This window comes from Canis lupus, chromosome 2 (genome assembly GCF_011100685.1).
Source record: "Canis lupus familiaris isolate Mischka breed German Shepherd chromosome 2, alternate assembly UU_Cfam_GSD_1.0, whole genome shotgun sequence".
NCBI lineage: Eukaryota > Metazoa > Chordata > Mammalia > Carnivora > Canidae > Canis > Canis lupus.
This window is the reverse complement of record NC_049223.1, coordinates 80,040,450-80,057,237: the sequence shown is the minus strand read 5'-3', so window position 1 is coordinate 80,057,237 and position 16,788 is coordinate 80,040,450. Positions and strand designations below refer to the sequence as shown.

The window sequence follows — 16,788 nt, the reverse complement described above, 5'->3', positions numbered from 1 at the left end:
TCCTATATACCTTTGAGAGTCAGATTGTTGATACCTTAAAAAAAATTCTTCAGGGATTTTGATTGAGATTGAATCAATAAATCAGTTTGGGGAGAATTGACATCTTAATGATATCGCATCTTCTCATCCATGAACACAGCATCTCTCTATTTACTTAGATTTTCTTTGGTTTCTTGCATCGATGTTTGTAGTTTTCAGCATATTTTATGACACATTTTGTTAGATTTATGCCAAAGTCTTTTACGCTTTTTGATGCTATTATGAATGGCACTGTTTTTTAAAATTTTGACTTCTAACTATTTGTTGTTGTATGTAAAATAAAACTGATTTCTAAAATATGGAACTTGAATGATATAAGTTGGCCAAGCTCATTTATTAGTTGTAGGATTTTTTTTTTGTAGGTTCTTTGAGATGTTCTATATAGCTAATTATGCCTTCTGTAAATAGGGGCAGTTATATTTCTTCCTTTGCAATTTGTATATGTCTTTTCTTTCTTGTTCTTGCCTCATTGAAGTGGGTAGGATGTCTGGTTCATTGTTGAATGGGAGTGGTGAGAGATGACATCCTTCCTCTTCCACTTACCCCCTTAGGGGGAAAGTGCCAGTCTTTCACCATTATCTGTAGGTTTTTTCCTAGATGTCCCTTATCAGGTTAAGGAAATTCACTTGTAGTCCTAGCTATTGAAACTTCTTATTATGAATGGACACTGAACCTTATCCGGGGTTTTTTTTTTTTTTTTTTTCATTGCGATAGTCATGGTTTTCTTCTTGGTCTGTTGGTAGGTCAAGTATATCGACATTAAAGTATTGAGCCAGCCTTACATCTCTGAAATATACCCCATTCAGTTGACGTGAATTATCCTTTTTATATATTGCTGGGCTTGCTAATATTTTATTGAGAATTTTTTTGTGTTTATGTTCACGAGGGATTTTGGTTTGTAGTTTTTTTTTTTTTTTTTTTTAATTTTTGATTTGGGTATCAGGGTAATGCTGCCCTCGCAAAAAAATCTGGGATGCATTCCCTTTTCTTCTGTTTTCGTGAAGACATTGTGTGTAATGAGCTTTGCTTCTTCCTTCAGTGTTTGGTTAAATTTACCAGCAAAGCCATTTGGGACTGTCATTTTCTTTGTTGGAAGGCTCTTAAACTGAAAATTCATCTCTTTCATGGTTCTAGGGCTATTCAGCTTATATATTTCTTTTTGAGTGAACCATGGTAGCTTCTGTCTTTGAAGGACTTTGTTCATTTCACCTACGCTGTCAAATTGATAGGCAGGAAGCTGTTCATAATATTCTCTTTTCATGTCTGTTGAGTTCCAAGTAATGTCACCTCATTCCTGATATCAACCCTTTGTGTCTTTCCTCTTTTTTTTTTTCTTGGTCTGACTGGTGGTTTATTAATTTATTGATCTTTTCAAAGGACTGACTTTTGGTTTTATTGAGTTTTCTCTATTGGTTTCCTGTTTTCAGTTTCAATGATTTTGCTCCTTATCACTTCTACCCTCTGCTTGCTTTAGGTTTAATGCATGCTTCCTTTTCTGGTTTCCTGAGGTGGATGGTTAGATTATTGGCTTGACACCATTCTTCTTTTCCTAATATGAACATTTAATGCTATAAATTCCCTCTGAGCACTGCTTTAGCTGCACTCCACCCATTCTGATAAGCTGTATTTTTATTTCCATTCATTTCAAAATCTTTTCCAACTTTTTACTTTGATTCATGAGTTATCTAAACTCGCATTATTTAATTTCCAAAAGTTTGGAGATTTTCGTGTTATCATTCTGCTTTTGACTTCTGGCCTAATTCCTTTGTGATGAGGGAACATTTTTTATATGATTTCAATTCTGTATTTGTTAAGGTTTGTTTTGTGGCTCATAAGGTGGCTTATCTTGGTGAGTGTCCCATGCGCTTTGGAAAAAGAATGTTCATTCTGCTCTTGTTTAACGGAATGCTTTATAAATGTCAGTTGGAAAATTAGCAAAGATATAGAATTCCTAAATAGCCAGCTTGGCTTATCTACTTTTTCTCTCAATTACTGGAGTCAAGGCCTACAGGTTTGAATGGTGGATTTTTCTCTTTATGCACCTTTTTAAGTTTTTGCTTAAAGAGGTTTGAATACCTGTTCGATGCATATATATTTTAGGACTATTATGTCATTTTGGTGAACCGACCTTTTACCATTATGCAACACCTGTCTTTGTTCCTGGCAATATTCTTTGTTCAAAAGCCAACTTTGTCTGATATTAAGGTAGCTACTCCTGCTTTTATTTGATTAATTCTTACTTGCTTTAGTTTTTTTCTATTCTTCTACTGTTTGGCTAATCTTTCTTATTGTATTTAAAGTGGATATCTTGTAGACAGTCTACAGTTAGGTCTTTTTGTTGTTATTCCAAACTGACAATCTCTGTCTTTCAATTGGTGTGGCTTGAGACACGTTATTTTAGTATAATTGTTGATATGATATAGGGTTACTATTTGTGTCTCTCCTTCCCTGCTCTGTTCTTTTGTTTCTCTGTTCTTTCTTTCTTGCCATGTTTCAGATTATTTGAATGTTTTTTTTAGTATTTAATACTACATTTTAATATTAAATTTTAGTATTAATATTTAATACAAAATACTATTTAATACTATTTAGTATTAGTTATTTAGTGGTATTGTTTTACTTTATCTATTGGATTTTTTGGGTTTATCTCTTTGTACTTTTTTTTTTATTGCTTGCTCTTGGGATTGCCACGGACATACCTAGCCTTTAATGATCTAGTTAGAGTTAATATTCATGCTTCACTTAGTGCAACCACATAGGTCCCTTCCCCCACCACCTTTCTCATAGGACTTACATGCATTACATCTGTGTACCCTGGAAATGCCACCATATGTTGTTATAACATTTTGCTTTCACTGGCCATATCTATTTTTAAGAGGAAAAAAAATCCTTTTATTATTACCGAGATATTTACTAAATCTGCTCTTGTTTCTTCACTCCTGGAGATCCAGATTCTGGTATAATTGTCCTTCAACATGAAGACCTTACAGTTGCATTTCTGAAAGCAGTGCTGCTGCAGGTGAATTTTTTTGATTTTCCTTCAACTAAGAATGTCCAACTTTGTCTTCATTCCTGAAGGATACTCTTGGAGGGTATAGAATTCTGGGTCAATATTTCTGTCTGGTGTAAAGTCTGCAGTCAGCCTGATTTTTGTCCCTGCTGCTCAACCCCATCTTTATAATGCTTTCATTTTTCTCCGAAGGCTTTCAAAATTAAGCAAGAGAAAAAAACTTCAGTATTCGATAGTTGACTACACTGTCTTCATGTGTGTTTGTGTGTTTTGTTTCTTAAATGTATTCTCTTTGGGATGTGCAGAGCCTCCTTAGTTGTCAGACTTACGTCTTTCACCAAATCTGGGAAATTTTTAACCATTATTGCTTCAAATATCTTGTACTGTGCTAATACTTCCTTCTCTTCTTGTAAGACGTCAATGGCATGAATATTAGACATTTTAATATTGTCCCACGGGTCTCTGAGGCTCTCTTTATCATTTCCTTCCTGTTTTTCAGATTGGATAATTTCTGTTACTATCTTAATTTATTTTATTCATTGCTCCACCACCTCCATTCAACTACTGAAAAGATTTTTTACAAAAACTTCAGATATTATGCATACCTCTTGGTTCTTTTTATAGTATCTACTTCTCGCTGAGAACACCTGTCTTTTCATTCACTTCCAGCGTGTCTACCTTTATGTCCGTTACAACAGCTGCTCAGACGTCTTCAGTAATTCCAGCATCTGGGTCATCTCAGGGTTGGCATGTTTATCTTTTTCCCTGAAGGATTAGTTAGGTTTCTCTGATTCTCTGTGTAATTTAGTAATTTTGGTTTCTATGCTGGATATCCTGAATATTCTGCAGCGAAATCCCTCTGGGGAACACTTGTTTTCATTGGTTCTGTTTTAGCGTGCAGCAGCTCAGCTCACACTGTACTTACTTGGTTTTCCTCCGTGGGTGGTGGTTCCAATGTTCACTTTACTGCTTTGGGTCAATCCCTCCTAGGCACAGGCGAGTCTGGGCCTTGAGCCGGTTCTTACACAGAATGAGGGGAGCCCCTTCTCTGCTTTCTTCTTTCCATGCTCTTTGACTTACAAGGGCCCCCTTTCCTGATGTTCTGTCCAGAAAGACAGGTCTTCCTTGCTCTTATTTTTCAGCTACCCACTCCTGAAGGTCTGCTGGGAACCTGCCTCAGGCCTACCCTGCAAAAGAAAAAGGGAAATAGACGAGAACCTCACCCCTCTGTGGGTTGCTTCTCTAAGTTTTTGATTCTTCTCCTTAATCTGCTTGTTCTGCTTTTTCTTTTGCTTTTTGCATTTTGTCTGACATCATTAGTTATATTCGGCGGGAGGCAGGGCTGCGGTACTCTCTGCTGACCAGCACCAGAAGAAGCCCACAATAACGTTTTTTTTTTTTTGTAATTTTATTTCTCTGATCCAGGATCAGAAAATGTACATCGTGTTGGTGACCCTGTCTGTGAATTTTGAACACCTAATGTTCCTTTTTGTTATGGACACTGCTGATGTTTTTGCAGAGTGGGGGCTAGTTTTGTAGAATCTCTGTCTCCCATCCCTCAGGCTTTTCTCCATTAGTAACACTCTGAAGAAACTCTTTTGCCAAAGCTACTGGTGATTTCTGTGTTGCTAAATTCCACGGACATTTCTCAGTCTTCATCTAATTTCTCTCTTCTTGACGAATTTTTCCGCTTGGGCTCTGAGATGCCCTCCTACCCCTTAGCCACTCCTTTTCATCCCCTTTACTGGTTCCTTCTCAATGCCCAGCCTCTAGACCTTAAATTACCCACAGCCGTCGGGCTTGATCTACCCCGAGTCTCTTCATGAGTTCCTCCATCCCCAAAACTTGTAATTTCATCCACTCAGTAAGTTCCAATTATATCTTCAGCTCAGACATCTGCAGACTCTGCCTCCAGATATCGTCATGCGTACCTAATAGGCATTGCAAACTTTATCACGTCCAACATACAAGTCCCGATTTCTTCCCTGCCCCAAACCTGCTCATTCTCCGGTCTTCTCCATCTCAGTAAGAGGGTGCTTCATTCTTCCACTTTTCAGGCCTCAGATCTGGGTGTTCCCCTTCATTCTTCTCCTGGTCTCATGCTCCACTGTAACCGTCTTTCCTAAATACATCTAGGGTTCGACCATGTCCCACCCTCTTTCCTCCTGCCACCGTCATGCAGGCCACCATCATCTGTCCTTTCCATCCCCTGCCTCTACCTTGACCTCTGCAGTCTATTCTTCATATCAGCCCAAGTGGTATGTATACAACTCAAGTCAGATCATGTCATTCCTCTGTTCAACCCCTGCAGTGGTTTCCCATGTCTCTAAATAATATGAAGGCCCACGATCTTCAGCACCCTTTTCCACCCGCTGCATCCATCCCCAGTCTACTGGCCTCCTGGTTATTCCTAGAACACATGCACCAGTTTCTTCCCCAGGGCCTTTGCACTTGCTCTTCTTTTGGCTTAGACACTTTTCCAGGTAATCACATGCTTTATTCTCTCACGCTTGTTCTCTGCTCAAATGTCACCTGATAGAGAGGCCTCTCCTGACTGCCCCACCTAGAACACCAGCACACCTCTGTGCTCCTAATTCCCTGTCCCTCTCACCTGATTTTATTTTTCTTCACTGCACGAATCCTCCCTCTCCTTCCCTGGCATGAGACAGTCGATCTGGCGCTTACTGACAATCTTTCTCAGTCTAGAATCGTTCTTGGTACTTTGTCCAAATTCGTAGAACAGGTGACTCAGTAAAAATGCTTTTGAAGACATGTGTTCTATCTCTGTCCTCAGAGCTGGGCTCCTGGATGTCACCCAGACTTTCTTCCCACTTCATGACCCAGGAGAGGAATGGTACACTGCCTCCCCGCCTTCTGCTCCCAGGCCAGGTCACGGGGGCTACCAGCCTGGAGTTGCCCCTCAGTAGATGCACAACCACAGTGGAGGTCATCCTACCAGCCTGTCCTCTGACTCCGAATTTCAGGACCAGTGAAGCCTTCATCAGCTAGCCCGCTCTTGTGACACGGGGAGGTCAGTGCACCTGGTTCTGCATCACTGGGTGATTCGGTGTGAGGAATCCGTCACTCAGCCCGCCAGCGTGCCAGGGAGGCCAACACCCCAGCTCCATCTCTCCTCCTTTTTGCTTTCCCCCATCTGATGTCAGAGCTATTTCAAGGTGGTGGAGCCTCGTCACTGCCCCAAGGTTGGTGGTGGTGGGGAACCACTGGCCGGGGGCCAGGCAGTGGCCGTCCTGCTCCATAGAGATGTGCAGTACAGCTGCTGCCCAGGACTGAGGCAGAGTCTAGAGCCGGTGGGATGACAGCCCCAGAAATAACCTTCAGGCCCAACCGCCTTCCTGGATGTCTCTTACAGGAAACGCCCACGTGCCTTCTAGGCACCGAGTCTGCTGTCTGTGTGACAGTTCGTATTCTGCAGGGTGACTTCATCAACTTTCATGTGTCCCCACACCCACGGGGTTTTTTTCCCCTTAACATTTTTTACTTAGAGTAAAAGTCATTCTTCTTAGTGTATAGTCGCTCACACAGTCACGTGCTCACCCTCACAACCCAGACCTAGCACAGAGCCGTCATCACCCCAAATCCCGCCATGACCCCTCATGGCCACCCCTACCCCCATCTCTCCGCTTCCAGCCGCTGGCACCCACGGATCTGTTTCCTGTCTTTATACGTTTGCCTTTTCCAGAATCGTTATGGGAATCGAATCGTACAGTCGCTGCCTTGTCAGTCTGGCTTCTTTCCCTTGGTACATTTGAGATTTATTCATGTTATTACAGGTATCACTTGTTCGTTCCTGTTTGTGGCTATTACGCCATCGGATGGAGACTTGTGTATCCATTCTCCAGCCGGAGGGCCTTCAGGTGGCTGCCAGGTTTTGACGATTATGAATAAAGCGACTGTAAACGTGGACATAAGGGTTTTGGGGGTGAACGTAAGTTTTCGTTTCCCTTGGGGAATCCCTAGGAGTGGCAATCCTAGGTCCGGTGGGTGGATATTTACCTTTATATAAGAAGCTGCCAAACTGTTTTCCAAAGTATGTTATTTTGCCTTCCCACCGGGAGCACGCGGGGACTCCAGGCGCTCCTCCTCCTCGCCAGCGTCGGGGCCGCCTCTGGCCTTGGGTGTTCTCGGAGCCGTGCGGCGCCGTCTCACTGTGGTTTTAATGTTCATTTTCCTAATGACTCATGAGTTCGGCATCTTTTCCTATGTTTATGTGCCATCCGTATATCTTCTTTTGTGACATGTTTGCATCTTTGCCCGCTGGAACGATTGGATCGTTTTTCTTATGCCGCACCTTGTGAGTGTGTTATATTTTTCGAACGCAAGCTGCTTCTCAGGTATATGATTTGCAAATACTTTCCACCCAGTCCGTGGCTTGTCTTTTTGTTCCCATCACCGTGTCTTTCAAAGGGCAAATTTCTTAAATTTTGGCAAAGTCCAGCTTATCATTTTGTATTTTGCGAACCAGGCTAATGATATTCTACGTACGGAGATTCTACTTTGTCTAAGGTCACAGTGAACTTCTCCTCTGTTTCTTTTCAGAGCTGTATCATACTTTCAGGTTTTATGTTTAGATCTATGATCCATTTCGAGTTTTTTGAGGTATGGGTTGAGGTTCTTTTGTTTTTTGTTTTGTTTTGTTTTGTTTTGCATGTAGATACCAGTTGTTCCCTACCGTTTATCGTAAAGACGGTTCATCCTCCCTTTCTGTGTTCTTGCACCTTGTCAGACTTTGTGAGGGTCTGTGTCTGGACTCCTGGACTCTTCATTCTGTCCCGTGTCTCTGTGACTAATCTTTCACCAATGCCCCATTGTCTTGGCTACTGTAGTTTTGTAGAAGGTCTGGAAACCAGGTAGGGACCACACCTACCTTCCCAGCATGGTGGTTATGATTCTACCCACTTTACAGGGGTTGAAACCAACCGTGGTTGTGCTCAGATGTCCCACGTACAGTCTCCCTTATGTAATAACCTATCTGCCTAGCACCTGCTCAAAACCCACTCCTCATGCTTAGCCTGATGCTCAGAGTCTTTGGAATCTACTTTGGGTATAATTGTCAGCCCTGCTTGTCAGTTGTGTGGCCCTGGGAAAGTAACTTCAAGCCACCGCCCCCCCATGCCTCAGTTTCTCCACCTGCAACATGGGGACAGCAGTGGGACCTGCCTTACAGGTTGTGGTAAACATGAAACGATCACCAGCTCAAGCCATATTAAACTGCTGTTGAATCAATTTTTTTTTGGCCGGCACGAATGGCAGTGTTACATAGTTCAGCCTCCCGTGCAAGGTGTTCCTCCTAGCACTAGACGGAGGGCGTGTGCCTCGGAAATGGTAGCTCCGCTGGTCCTCATTGTCATCATCATTGTCACTGTGGTTGCCACTGCTCATGCTGCTGTTGCTCCTAAGCTATTATTGCAGAGGGTGGTGGCTCCCGAGACTGATGTCCCCGAGTTCTCAGGTCGAGCAGCCAGAGCCATCAAGTACTTCCTGTGTGAAGTCGGTGGGAAGGAGGGCTTGGCACGACTTCCAAAGGGCCTTGTAGGATGATGAGGAGTTCGGGATGGGGGGAACACTGCAGGCACAGCTTGCACAAAGGCTTGGGGAGGGGGCGATGGACACACTCTAGGGGAACATGCGGTTTGATTCTTGGGTGGAGAATGGGAAATAACTGGCCTCGTCTTCTCCCTCCACAGCCAAGTCCAGAAGCCCTCGCCCACCTCTGTCTTCACCATGGCCGCAAGAACCATTATCATCGACCATGGGTCTGGCTTTCTGAAGGCTGGCTTTTCTGGGTGGAATGAGCCCCAGATGGTCTTCCCGAGCATCGTGAACTATATCCCGTGCAGAGAAAACCCTGGGCCCAGCTATGCCCAAAGGCGCGTGAGTCTGGGTATTGACATTTGCCATCCCGATACCTTTAGCTACCCCATCCAGCGTGGCCGCATCCTCAACTGGGAGGGCGTGGAGCACATCTGGTCGTTTGTGCTGGAGAGACACAGGCGGGAGCATGAGGACTTCCCGGTGATGGTCACAGAGTCCCCCATGAGAGAGCCCATAGACCGACAGAAGACACTGGAGGTAAGGCCACAGGACATAGCCCGGCACTTGGTGTTCAGACGTGACTGAGTGTTGGGGACTCTGCTTCCTAAATAATTTTCCCCCTGGAGGTTTGCTGAGTACCTAGTGTGTGCCTGGCACCTGTTCTCGGCAAGAATGGGGTTCCCGGCCTTTCCTCTAACAGACGGAGAAGGGAGGACACGGGATACTTTGTTTGCAGGTTCCATAAATGTTCAGAGATCATATTCCACCTTAAAGAGCTCGTGTTGTCGGGGAAGACTTGACCGGGAATAATTCCAGAGAGCGACCGGTTCTAGAAGCGAAATGGGGCGGTGGCTGGCTGGTGGGGAGCAATTAGGGAGGGCTGCTCTGAGGAGGTGGTTTCAGGGGCCAGGGAGGCTGGGAAGAGGGGGACCGGAAGGTGAAGTCTCGGGGGTTGGGTCTTGCAGGCCCCGGAGGCAGTGGGAGTGCTTAGAAGTTACTCTAAATCAAGGTTTGGCAAACTACGGCCAGTGGGCCACATTGGCCCACCATCTGTTTTTATAAATAAAGTTTTATTGGAACATAGCCGTGTCCACCCATTTCCATATCGTCTTTGGCTACTTTCACACCACAGCAGCAGAGCTGGGTGGTTGTGGCAGAGACTGCGTATATGCTGTGTAAGGGCTAAAAAACTTACTTACTGTAGGTTTGCTTGACAGAACGCATGGTGCCCGGTTAGAGCTGAATTTCAGATAAGCAACAAATAATACTTTAGTATAAGCAGGTCCCGAGTATCTCATGGGACACACGTTTATGAAAATGTTATTTGTTGTTTGTCAAAAAGTCAAATTTAATTGGGCAGCCTGTATTTTTATTTGCTAAATTTGGCCACCCCAACTGTCTAGCTTTTGTAGAAAATGCTTGCCAACCCCTGCTCTAAATAAATCGGAAGATCCTGGAGAGTTTTAAGTGGGATTCATATTTCATTTCCTATTTGAAAAAGAGGGCCTTGGCTTCTATTTGGGAAATGGCTAGTGGTGGGACAATATTCTGCGTTGGGGGGGGATGGGGAGCTCCTTTCCCCGCTCAGTGGGGAAGATGGGCCTTGTGGGGTCCGAAGAGGTGGCCCCCACAGAAGGGCGGACTAGTGCTGCCTTTCTGTGTCTATAGGGTCAGAGATATGGGGATGCAGTCAGAGCTGGGGAATTAGGAAGGTGGTGGGGGTGCTCAGTGAAGATCTGGGGGGGAGGGGGTGATGGGTGTGGGAGAAAAATCAGCCTAGGGACTTTGCCAAAACCTAAATGTCAGAATTCCAGTTTTGTCTTGATGTGTAGGGGGGAAAAAAAGGCTTCACTTACCAGGAGGTGAGAATATGTATCTCCCTCCTCCCTCTCTCCCTCCCAGGCTCCCTCCCTCCTTCCCTCCCTCCTCCCACCCCGACTTTTGGAGGCAGTGGTGGATAATGATGCACTTGTTTCTTGTCTGATTTCTTCTTCCCTCTTTTAAAGAAATGGGTCAGGCTGCAGGTCTGTCCCTTGGCCATGGCCCCCGCTGGTCCCCCCACTGCCTGCACAACGAGGCATCTTGGGACCATCTCGTACATGCAGCTGACAGCTCTTCCCACCTTGCCACCAAAACAATCTTCTGGACGGTGGTGGTCCTCAAACAAACTCCCGAGGGCAAATCCCAAATCCGACTGCTAATCCTCTAGAGCCTCCTTTGTTCCCATAGCATGAGCTCCAGGAGCCCTGTGCCCCATCTCCTCAGGGCAGCTCCCCAGTCCCTTGGGGACACAGGTGTGCACCGACTGCAGTTCTGAGAGCTAAGCATGTAGCTGGGTCTTGGAGAAAACAGAAAACAGAAATGCATCGGGGCCAGGACACCTGGGTGGGCCAGGACACCTGGGTGGGTCAGGGGTTGAGCATCTGCCTTCAGCTCAGGTCGTGATCCCGGGGTCCTGGGATTGAGTCTTGCATCAGGCTGCCTGCAGGGAGCCTGCTTCTCCCTCTGCCTGTGTCTCTGCCTGTCTCTCTGTGTCAAGAATAAATAAATAAAATCTTTAAAAGATATATCAAGGCCTTTGGTTTGGGGCAAAATACCCTAGTGGCTCTTCTCCCTTCTTACAGATTATGTTTGAGCTGCTGGACGTGCCGTCCATACTCCTGGCCGACCAGCTGGAGATGTCCCTGTACGCCTCCGGCCTCCTGACGGGCGTGGTGGTTGATTCGGGCTACGGCCTGACCCGCGTGCAGCCCTTCCACCTGGGCCGCCCCTTACGGTCCAGCCGCAAGACGCTGGAGTTCGCGGGCCAGGATCTGTCGGCCTATCTCTTCAGGAGCCTCTTTAAGGAGGATTGCAATCGCCACAACCTGTTTCAGCTGGAAACGGTGGCCACCACCCAGATGAGCAAGTGCTACGTGCCGCAGAATTTGGGGGAGGCGCTAGACTTCCGCCAGAGTCTGCCCAGCGGCTCGGATGAGAACAACACCTACCAGCTCCCCGACGGCACCCCGGTGGAGCTGACCCCCATGCAGCGGCTGGCCCCCGAGATGTTCTTCAGCCCCCAGGTGTTTGACCTGCAGGGGCCCAGCATCTCTCAGGTCGCGGTGGATGCCATCCTGGGCTGCGACGCCGCCTTGCACCCGCTGCTCACCTCCCACGTGATGGCCTGCGGGGGCAACACCCTGTACCCCGGCTTCACCAAGCGCCTGTACAAGGAGCTGACCGCAGATCACTTCTCCTCCGCCAAGGCCACCATGTGGGTGGGTTCCAACAGAAACTTTAGCGTCTGGCTAGGAGCATCTGTTGTGGCCCATCTGTCTTCCTACAAGTCCGAGTGGATGAGCAAAGAGGAGTACGAAGAGAGCCAGAGGCCGTGACCTGGTGGCGGCTCCTGGGACCCTGTCCCCATCCCAGGGGCTCAGGTGGATTAGTTTTCAGTGATGGGGCTGGGCAGGCAGAGGTAGGGTTAGCTGGCTTTGGAATTCTGAGGTCATGAGGGGTGTTTTAGGTTCTAGGGTTTTATCTTGTTTCAAGAGTAGGATCCAGCCCAGAGGAGGACAGGGTGTCATCCCTGGAAGTCCCTCAGGGACAGTTTCTCCAGGGGTGGCCTGTCATTTGGAGGGGAGCAGTCAGTTAACATCTCCGTAATAGCCCCTGACTTTTCATTGGCATCTTCCTTGGGGCCGCCCTGTCCTCAGTTCGGTAGGTTTTAACCGGGGCGAGAGAGATGGGACCTTCTGCTGGGGTCCCAGTTATTTTTGACTAGTTGATGAGGTGGGACGGGGAGAGATGAAGTTTCTAGTTTTACGCATTCACTCTGGTCAGGGAGGAATTGCCACCGGTGAGCCCGAGGACCCTCCCTTCTGTGGCCAGGGTCTCATTTTACAGATGAAAATAAACAACTTCTTTGGAATCTGTGTTGGCTTCTGTTCTGGGGCGGACAGTCTCTGGGGGAGACGCAGGGAGTGTGTGCACACGAGGGCCGGGGTGGGGCCGGGGCAGCCTCCGGGGACCCCCTGAGCGGGATCGACAAGGGCCTGGAGCCTCCCGTTCTTCCTCCACCACATTACATTCTCTCTCTCCACCCCAGATGTCCCAATATTCTGTTAAGGTTTGAGTTTCCACTAGCGCCATATTCTATTTGATAAGTATTGGAGGAAATCTGGGGTGAAAGATACCTGAGGTTCCTCATTTCAAGGAGGTCACAGTCCACTGGGGGGGTATATAGGCAGTAAAGAAGGAAATCTATTTAAGGTGACAAACAAATGGAATGAGGTCACGTTATCTGGGGGGTGGGGGCTGCCTACTTCTGATGAGGTCACCTGAGAGGAGACCACTGGAGACCATGGATGACCACCCCGTTCTTCCCTGGCACACCATGAGGTTACACTTCCCAGCACACACCCCGTCCCTGAGAGTTAGGTAGGGGCGTGTGACCGTACCATAGGTTCTGGACAGTTGAGCGAATGCCTGACCCTTAAAATAGCCTGATCAGCTTGCAGGATGTAGAGGATCTAATATGGGAGGGACAGAGCTGCATATGGAAGGAGGCTGGGTGGCACGTGGACACCCCCACCCCACCCCACCCTACCCCACCCACTGCACTGCCCTGGGACATGAGGAAAAATCTGCCATGTTCAGCCACTGAGATTTGGGGGTTGTTTGTTACAGCAGCTGTTTTGCTTACCCTGACTAATACAGAGAGAATAATTTACTTAAGTTTTTTTTTCCTGGTCGGTGGCAAAAGTGGGGTTCAAATCCAGTGCGTGTTCTCAACCACTGTGTTATACGGCTGCTTCTGAACAGGGCTCTTGGTCTCCTCATGTTCGTGGAGGTACGAGCGCAGTGGGCAGAAGATTGGAGCCCAAGGAACCCTGAGGTTTCAGGGACAGGAGGGGGAATTTGGAGGCCAGAGTCCAGCCCACATTGTCTTTGCCACATGAGCCACGCTGGCTCGGCCACAGCGTTATCCCCCAACTTGAGACATCGGTGGTCCCCAGGAGGAGAAGGGGGGCCTGTAGGAGAACAGTTCAGAGCCGGCCTGGCCTGGGCCCCAGGGACTCGGAGCCAGATTTGAGTTACAGGCTGGCCTCATCCTCAGCTAAGCTACTTTGGGCAGGTTGCTTAACCTCCATTGAATCTGCTGGGCGTAAAATAGGGAATAATACTTCTTCCTCTCGGGGATTTGGGGTTGAGGGTGAGCTGAGATGAAGAAAGAGAAGGCTCTCTGAAAACTAGAAAGTGTGATTGAGAGAGGAGGGGTGGACTGTAAAGTTTACAATTCGATATTGCTTTCCTGTCAACCAGGAGTATAAATGACAACGGAGCCGTCGTGCTTTACGAATGGAGTCCCATTTAATCCTCACACGCACACTATGAGTGATATTTGTCCCCATTTACACGTAGGAAATCCAAAGCTGCGGGATGTGAAGTTCTTGCTCACGCTCACACTCAAGCTCAGGTTCATAAAGGATTGTCACAGTTAGGAATGGATTCAGCATTTCTAGAAAGTTGGACCAGGGACGCCTGGGTGGCTCAGTGGTTGAGCATCTGCCTTTGGCCCCGGGTGTGATCCCGAGGTCCTGGGATCGAGTCCTACATCAGGGTCCCCGCAGGGGGCCTGCTTCTCCCTCTGCCTGTGTCTCTGCCTCTCTCTGTGTCTCTCATGAATAAATAGATAAAATCTTTAAAAAAAAGAAAAAGAAAAAGAAAATTAGACCAAAAGTGGCTAAAACAAACGGGGATTTCTTTGTCCCAGGCGACAAGCCCGCAGCCCTGTGGCACAGTGGCATGTCTACATCATCAAGGACCCTTTCTGTCTTTCAGTTTTTGCACTTTGAGCGTGGTGCTTGGGAGCACAAAATGACGGCAGCAGCTCCAGGCATCTCGTCTATATCCCCTGCTGGAAAAGGAAGGATGAAAGGAGCGTGCCGTCTATCTCTTTGTAACAGGAAAGTCTGAACCAGCAGTCGTCTGTTTATGGCTTGGCGCATCTGTCCCTTGGCAGAGGAGGCATTTGAACCTGGGTGCATCCGTACTAAAGCCCATGTGGTTCCCCACAGTGCCAGACGGCCATCCCAATTCTCCGGGCCCCGTTAGACCTATTGGGCTGAGAGATGAAAATGTGAGATTTTTTTCAGGCATTGAGTGAAAGCTGCTTTTGGGTGGCAATCAAGTGTTGACATGCTGAGTAGTGATCTTTGTGCTCCAAACTGGTTTATTTGTACGCTCCCGAGCTTTCAAAGGCAGAAGGGGGGATGCTCAGCAATGAGTACGAGGGAGAAGAAGAAGCTGGAGAAGAGACGGGCAAGGGGTATTTTTTTTTTCCTCCTTATTTAGCTCTGGGCAACTGTCATCAGGACTTTTTCTCATTTTATTCTGAATGTAACATTTAACCTTTCTGTTCAAGCATCAAATCTGGCTGCCTGGTGTATAATTACGAACTTTTCTTCGCGTTCTCTCCCCCTTCCCCCACCCCGAAAGCTTTTAAAACTCTCTCGCTGGGTACCATCTTTCTCCTCCGACTCTCCAATTAAATTAAAAATAGCAGCTCCGTGGGGCTGTGCAGGGCCATCGACCTAACGTGGAACCGCTGGCGTGCCAGGCTTGGCGGGGCGGCAAGTGGTGCCCAGAAGATGCCTGCCGGCTCCGGCATGGCCTGGCAGCTGCTCGGAGCTGGGGGAAGCTTCTCCTCCATGAGGGGTCTGGGGCTGCCTGCCAGGGGCAGCCAGGTGCAGGGGGGTGGGAGGCAGGGTCTTGGCAGCTGGGGAGAGTAGGGGGGTGCTGGGGGGGCTGGTGGAGGGGACAAAGAGAAGGGCCCCAAGGCGGGCTGTTCCCAGCTGTGAGGGTGCAGTCCTGCCAGTTTCTGCTGCCGAGGCTGGGGCTTGGCACCCTTGGGTTGGTGTGGATGCCCACGTTCCCTGAGATAACCCTGGTAGGCGCTTTAGGTTCTGCTGACGTGGAGAACAGAGTAAACACCAGGATCCTCCCGGCTCTCGGGGAGACCGTCCTTACCTCTTCCACCTTTAGGTCCCCTTTCGTTAGAGAAGCAGCTGGCGAGACGGACAAGGGCCCAGACTCCGAACCAGACTGTCTGGCTTGGCCTCCCTGCTCTGCTGCTCTCTGGCTCTGTTGCCTCCGGGCAGGGATACTTACCTGCTGTGCCTCATTTTCTCTCATCTGTGAAATGGACCCGGTGACAATGCTTCCCTCGGGGTGGTTTTGACGATTATCATATGGGCGTGGTGAGTTCACATATATATGACACTTCGCAGGTGCCAGGCACAGAGGGGTTAGCCGTTATTAGCACACATTATAATTATAACTGTTATTCTTTCTATATACACCAGGCTCTATTAACCAAGTCCCCAGGCAAAAAAAAAAAAAAAAAAAAAGACACCTGGCTCTTCTGTTTATTTTTGCTTGCTCACATGCAGGCAGGTGCTAGTGATACAAAATGGATAAAACCTCACAAAGTGTGAGCTCACCTTCTAGGGGGACATGTTTGCAGGGTATTTTCTTGCCTGAGTGTCGGAGCAGAATCATGTTCTGTACACAGAGGTATCACAGGGATGGTGAGTGACGGGCTCCAGGGAGAGGCGGTCAGCTAGAGGGGGTCTTCCTTAGGAAGGGATTCCTGCGATGACTCTTGCAGAGGAGCAGGACTTAGCACACGCTGTTCCCTTTGTTTGGAATGCTTGTCCCTGCTACCGGCCCCAGAGCTGTCTTTGACAACTTGGCGTCAGGGGTTAAATAGAGGCGGGGCACTTAGAATGGCTGGACAATGAAGGCGTTGGGAGCGGGGACAGATGGAGGTGGAGGTCGGTGAAGCCAGCTCTTGAAGGGCGTCGAGTGTCACACCAAGGAGTGAAGACTGCAGAGCTGTAAGCAGAGTCATGACATCATGGGAGAGCTCTGGGTGGAGCCAGGAGAATGGCCTGGAGAGGGACCCCAGTGGAGCAATAACATACATCAGGAAAACACACATCCCGTTAGACTCGAGGTGAAACCGGTTCTGTGCCATCCAGACCCTGCTCCGCTCTGATGCGTCAGACTAGGGATTTAGTATTGGTGGCCCTTGGGGTGGCCGTGGGTTTGAGGGACCAGCAGACCTTCCCGTCCTATCATCTGGCACCTGTCTGGTCGCTGTGTGTTTTAGAGCACCTCGACCTGGGTGGCAGGAG

General features: G+C 47.9%; 1 protein-coding gene across 4 annotated transcripts in view; it reads left to right on the top strand.

Moving 5' to 3' along the window:
* The window catches only part of ACTL8 (actin like 8), a 64,425-nt gene extending 51,907 nt beyond the window's left edge, over positions 1-12,518 (top strand). For all 4 annotated transcript variants that reach the window (XM_038529652.1, XM_038529651.1, XM_038529654.1 and 1 more), the window contains exons 2-3: positions 8,758-9,142; positions 11,230-12,518. In XM_038529652.1, coding sequence (XP_038385580.1) covers positions 8,795-9,142; positions 11,230-11,982 — 1,101 coding nt within the window. In that variant the 5' untranslated portion in view covers positions 8,758-8,794 and the 3' untranslated portion in view covers positions 11,983-12,518. The remainder of the gene's footprint in view (positions 1-8,757; positions 9,143-11,229) is intronic.
* The last annotated feature ends 4,270 nt before the right edge of the window (positions 12,519-16,788 follow it).